The following is a 5,893-nucleotide window of genomic DNA, read 5'->3' as shown; positions in this document are numbered from 1 at the left end:
GGGAAAGGAGAAGCAAAGCAGATCCCTGCACTGAGCAATTTCAAAGCACATGGAAAAAAATATAGCTGCACTGGAACAGACCATGAGACCAGGGTTCAATTCCCAGCTCTACTGTAGTCACAACACCTTAGATAAATCTGTTATATCCCTAGACCTCTATTCCCCTTGTGTAAAATGCAGACCGTGTTTCCTTTACTACTTTTCCTCTGGAACATAAGCTCTTTGGCTTGGGGACTCTTGCTAAGTTTGCGCAGTGCCCATCACAGTGGGCCCCTATGCTCAGCTGGGGCCTCCTGGTACTTCTGTCATTCTGTGTTTAGTGCCTCACCTGGAGGCAATGGGAGAAGCTCAAGGGAGCGTGGGTATTAGAAAATGAAGTAATAAAAAGGACTGAACCCAAGACAGTTGCACTATGACAACTATCCCAGATTTGGGGTGGAGAAGGGGAAGGCCAAGCAATGTATTCTGGAATTAGGGTGATAATGGAAAGTGACATATTGCTGGGTGGATGAGGGGGAAGTCATGAGGTTTACTGGGGGTAGGGAGCACCCAGGCTAGGAAGCAGAGTACACAAGGGGAGTGCTGATCAGGAGCAGTGCTGACACTATGCTACAGACTGTAGGGGTATGAGATAAGAGTGCAGCTTGCACAGTAATTTGCAAAGTCAGAGGCATGTGATTTCGAAAGGGTTCATGTTTCTGACTGCCACAGGATTTTTCTTTACTGGTGATGGCGTCTATCGTACCAGCGAAGGATACTATCAACTGACAGGACGACTGGATGATGTCATAAACATCAGCGGGCACAGGCTGGGCACAGCAGAGGTGGAGGATGCTGTGGTAAGAGGCTTGGGCAGGGGGCAGTGCCAGCTGTCTGACCTCTGATGTGTAGGCAAGAGGAAGAGACGATGAGGGGAACCTCCTAAGGAAGCAGCATGAATAACAGTTAGAGAAAAGCCATGAAAATACAGACTCTAGCACAGGGGTGGGCAAAATGTGGCCCACGGGCCAGATGTGGCCCACCAGGTCATTCTATCCAGCCCACGGGGCCCCTAAACATTTAGAAAATTAATATTTATCTGCCCCTGGCTGCCTGTTATGCGGCCCTCGTTGGCTGGCCAGAGCTCAGTAAGCGGCCCTTCGCCCGAAATAATTACTCACGCCTGCTCTATTGTTATTCTTGGGGTGCCTGAGTTTTCTTCAGAGGGAAGCCATGTAGTGAAAGCTGTGGGAGGTGGGATGAAAAGCATGGTCTGCTGCATAAAGCAGTCCTGCTCTGATTCTACCCAAGATCACTGAGGTGGCAACGACAATGTGCAGCCATGGCTCCTGACACCTATTAGGACTCCTCCTACCACAGAGGCAACCACATGAGCATGTGACAGTTACCTTATTGCCTTCTCTAGAGGGATAAGCTTTTCCAGCCAGAAGCCTCTCCAGGCTTGGTGAAAGACTACCCCCTGAGCAGTGTGCAGAGTTCAACTTTCCTAATGGCTTAGTACGTGGCTTACTCACAACTCAGCTGTTCTCCTGGGCCAGACCCTTGATTGATCATTCATGGGAGGAATAAGGGTTAAGGTTTGGCTCATGCTGGAGATGGGCAAATCATGAGAGATTCAGAGAAGCACAGAAGTTAGCTGACCCTCAGAAGTCTGCTTCTCTCTGGCTGTTTGAGAAGAGAGGACCTCACTGTTCTCTGGGGTAAGGCAGGACTCCAGAGTGGTGTCAGCAAAAGTATTACTGGACTTTGCTGCTGCAGCAGGGATAAAAGAAACAGGATGTGGGGTGGCCCCTAGAAGTAAGCTCAGAGCTGGAAGGGATGTCAGAGACTGCCATGGTTAGAAAGGAGTAGGAAGAGGGACTAAGGGCCACATTGGTACCTCCCCCTCTCTCTCTGCGTTGCCTGGCATAGCCAGCTGTTAGTATCCAGCAGCACAGCTGCAGCCAGCCTGCCAGGGTTGCTGAAGTGAAATGCAGACCTGTTTTGTTCCAGAATCAGCACGCAGCAGTGGCAGAATCAGCTGTGATTGGCTACCCTCACAACATCAAAGGAGAAGGTGAGGCACTCACTCACTACCATAGTTTCCACTGTGTGCTGCTGGGGACTGTGATTGGAGGCTTCACACTCGGGTTGGCTGTGTGTTTAAATGTGGGACATGGAGACCATGCACGGCCCATGTTCCTCTGTCTGTCTTCCCCTATAGTGATGCCCAGTCCATAGGGAGGGCATGGAAGTCAACACAAGGGACACAACTGAGTAGATTCTGCATGGAGCAGGAAAGGTCAAAGGCTCTGGCAGTCCTTTGTATTTAGAGGTGTCTATAGTTTGGGGTACAAAGGACCTGCCCTAGGCTAGTACGGAAGATGTACCTCCAGGATGTCAATTCCACATACCCCAACAGGGAAACACAGTGCTTTTGGAAAAGCATCAGCTTTTTACTGCCACATGTCATGGAGATGGTGTGGTAATGAACTTTAATGAAGTCCCAGCTGCATCTCAGCATCCACAGCTTGTGTGTTGCTGCAGGCTGTGAAACATCAGCTTCAGGGTGTCTGAGCCCTGCATGGCTTGGTACATGAATAAGTAATGTCATCTGTTTTTGGCAGGGGTTTATGTGTTCCTTGTGTTGAAAAAGGGCATTTATATCTCTCGTGAGACTCTGACAGCTGATCTCCAAGAGCTGATTTCAAAGAAGATTGCAAAATATGCAGCCCCAGAGTATGTTCAGGTAACAGACTGCAAGCCTGGCCCTGCACCTCCTGCCTCCCACATACCTACAGGCCTGGCACAGCACAGCTGAAGCCTCTTCCCCACTACTCCTACCCTGGTTGCTACAGCTTCAGATTCTTACTCTACTCCCTTTGATCCCAGATCACGAGCAGGCTACCCAAGACCCGCTCAGGAAAGATTATGCGTCGTGTGCTGAAGAAGATTGTAGAGAACAAGGCCCACCAGCTTGGGGACCTGACTACCTTAGAGGACTACGAGGCTGTGCAGAAGATCATTGAGGAGCATAAATGCCTCCTGCAAGGGGAGCAAAGCCAGTAACAGCAGCACAATCAGCAGGCTCCCTGTTTCCTTTCCCTTCGCTCCCACCGAATTGGCACCAGACACAGAAAAAGCCAGTTACCAAGCACCAGCGAGTCAGCTTCACCTCTCACCCATGGTTGCTGAAGACCCACAGTCCCCCTGAGAAGCTGACACTGTCTGGGGTGGCAGGGATTGCTGCTGCCGGGAAACAGGGAGACATGTATCTGAGAAGTAGATTCCATAAGACCAGGTGGGCACAATAGTAGAATGACAGGAAGTGCTTCCTCACTGGGCAGCTGAGGGTGGGATGCCCTTACATGAGGCTATTATAAAGACATTCCCTGCCTGTAGCTAATGAAGGGGGCAGAGATTGGTTAGTTTTGGGATGGAGGCTTCCTTTTCAGCAAGGCTCCCCAGTCCAGTACACTCATGCATGACTGATGGTGATACCCAGATCCTCCAGCTGCATTCTATTCTTCCAGCTGCTGCACAGCTGTGTCCATACAAGGACAGAACAGCAGAGCTATTCTGTCACCTCCCTAGCCTGGTTAATAAAATGCTGACACATTTAACCCTTGGGCTACTAAGATTTTAATACAAAGTATTTCAATTGACTTGTGACATGGCTTCAGTACTGAAGAAAAATGCACAGTTGTTTTCTTTACGCTTCCACTGGGATAACCAACTGCTGGTTTAGCAGTGACAATGAGCCCTGCCCTACAGAGCTGCCTATCCAGGAAGGGAGGCTGGAACCACATCTGGCACAGAGCTCATTCCTCAGGTCCAGATAAAGAGGTTCAGCAAAGGTTGTGATCCCTTTGGGCCAGCCCAGAGCAGAAAGTACTGTGAACTGCCTCCATGCAGCACCAGAGACTGCCATCTGCTTTGTCACCATGGACCTAGTGGGTGAGGGTCCTGAGTTGTTCCTCTCAAAGGAAACAAACTGGGTTCCTTCCCTACCCACACTGGCAGGCAAGATATGGGAATCCAATTGCAGGAGAAGACTTGAGGCAGTAGTCTCCTCTCCTGTGAGCTCCACACCAGAAGCAGTTTGGACAAAGCAGAAAACTCAGCCCTGGCTCCTTCAGGAAATTTCTAGAAGCCTTCATCCTCCCTAGCGAGGACTCACTAGCTCAGCATTTCCACACCTACCAAGCAGGTTATCTGCTGAAAGGCAAGTTGTTTCTGCTTCTCCTCAGGAAGGGAGCCACTGGAAGCTTTGGCATTTTGTCAGCATCCCTTGTTGGCTAAGAGACACTTTGTGCTCTCATTTTTTGTTAGCTCCCACCTTCCTCCTCCACAGAGTCTCAAGATCCAGCTGTGAAACTGCAATTCAAAGAGCAGGCACAAATGAGCACAATGGTTTCAAAGGGTGAAGAGAAGTCTCTCACGTGCACACCTCACTATACAGCCCCCTGATCTTCCACTCTCAAAAGATGAATCCACCAGCCCTTTGTGACCCAAGTCACATGTAGGCCAAGAGCCAGCTGTCCCAAGGGCTGAGAGGAATGGATGTGCCTCACCCTTTCCAGGCTGGTTCGATGTCCCACGCTGATCAGGGTCATGCCCAAATGAATGCATGTATGGTATAGCTCATGCTCCACCTCTTCTGTTAGGGCACTGGTGGCTTCATCCAACACTGAAAGAAAAAGCAGGAAGTCCCATCAGCACAGAAGACTGCAGCTGTTTGGCCCTGTCATCACGCCTCTCCTCCCTCCCCACCCAGCCCTCCAACCTTCAGCTTCTGCTCCTTTCCATAAGGACTCTGGTAAATGAGCATCTGGCTTATAATATGGCATGGAGCTCTCAACACCAGCACCTCCCACTGATGGCTCACAGGCAAACTACAAAAGGCATAAGAGGACCAAGGCAGAGATCTTGAAAAGAAACTTGGTCCTCCAGAGGGATCCCTGCTCATCTCATGTATTCCCCTCTGGAACAGCCAGCTGCCACCTCTCTTTTAACCTGGTAGCAGCTGAGGGAACTTATCAGCTGCCCCCTAGATATGTCCAAATGATTTCTGGGCCAGGGAGCCCTAGTGATATTGAAGGGAGAAGAGACCTGTCAGGGTGCAAAGAAGTGCTCCAGACTCAGTCTGCTTTGGGAATGGGTTGAGCACCAGAAGCCATTGGGTCTGTATTTCAAACACCTTGAAACCAGGGTGACCTGGGAAAGGGCCTCCCAGGCTGCAAACCCTGGGGAAGGTAGAACCCAGCCCTATCCACTTCTACTACAAGCTGGACCTCAATTTTTTGGCAAGATCTCTGGATTTGGCAGCACACTGGAAACTGCAGTAGCTGCCTTTAAATTAAAAAAAATGGAGGTTTTTTAATGGATGGCTCCATCCTGGAGCTCCCAGACACTTGCTTAGATACTGAACTGAGTTCATTTTACACTGCCCTATAATTTTCAGTTTTCAATAGGCCAGAGATTTCTGCACTAACATGACAGACCTGAAGTTACAGAAGCTGTGGGGAAAACACTACAGGTATTGGCAGCTGGATGAGACACAGTCAGAGACTCTGATGTAAGTACTTTCAGTGCTGGTCATTTTAACAGAAACATCCATCTGAAGAGTCAACCAGGCTGCCATTTAAATGCATTTCTGGGGATTTCACAGCCGACACCAAGACGATAAATGGGGCAGAGCCACTGGTTCAGGCTATTGGCTCACAAAGGCACCACTGCATGTTTTTAATGTTATATTTTTTAAGTTTATCTTCACAGCTATTTGGGCTAGAATCATATTCAATGCAAGCTCAGATCCCAAAGCACTATTCAACAGCTAAAGGATGGGCCCCAGGACACTACAGAATATGAAGCCTGTGGTTGTAACAGCCATCAGCATGGGAAAGAGGTTAAT

General features: G+C 49.4%; 2 protein-coding genes across 16 annotated transcripts in view; one reads left to right on the top strand and one right to left on the bottom strand.

Annotated features, from left to right (window-relative positions):
- The window catches only part of LOC102387058 (acetyl-coenzyme A synthetase 2-like, mitochondrial), a 20,081-nt gene extending 16,581 nt beyond the window's left edge, over nt 1–3,500 (top strand). The window contains exons 11-14 of the mRNA XM_025201215.1: nt 689–839; nt 1,993–2,056; nt 2,607–2,728; nt 2,872–3,500. Of these exons, the coding sequence (XP_025057000.1) occupies nt 689–839; nt 1,993–2,056; nt 2,607–2,728; nt 2,872–3,048 (514 nt within the window). The 3' untranslated portion in view covers nt 3,049–3,500. The remainder of the gene's footprint in view (nt 1–688; nt 840–1,992; nt 2,057–2,606; nt 2,729–2,871) is intronic.
- Nucleotides 3,501–3,605: 105 nt separating this feature from the next.
- ABCD4 (ATP binding cassette subfamily D member 4) overlaps nt 3,606–5,893 on the bottom strand; it is a 30,585-nt gene continuing 28,297 nt past the window's right edge. For all 15 annotated transcript variants that reach the window (XR_003093454.1, XM_025201133.1, XM_014519170.2 and 12 more), the window contains 2 exons: nt 4,554–4,669; nt 3,606–4,356 (listed from right to left, as the gene is read on the bottom strand). Coding sequence is in view for 14 of the 15 variants with exons in the window: in XM_025201133.1 (XP_025056918.1) it covers nt 4,261–4,356; nt 4,554–4,669 (212 nt within the window). In the remaining variant the exon portion in view is untranslated. The remainder of the gene's footprint in view (nt 4,357–4,553; nt 4,670–5,893) is intronic.

This window comes from Alligator sinensis, unplaced genomic scaffold (genome assembly GCF_000455745.1).
Source record: "Alligator sinensis unplaced genomic scaffold, ASM45574v1 scaffold280_1, whole genome shotgun sequence".
Classification (NCBI taxonomy): Eukaryota; Metazoa; Chordata; order Crocodylia; family Alligatoridae; genus Alligator; species Alligator sinensis.
The sequence above is the reverse complement of the archived record's forward strand: the minus strand, read 5'-3'. Positions and strand labels throughout refer to the sequence as shown.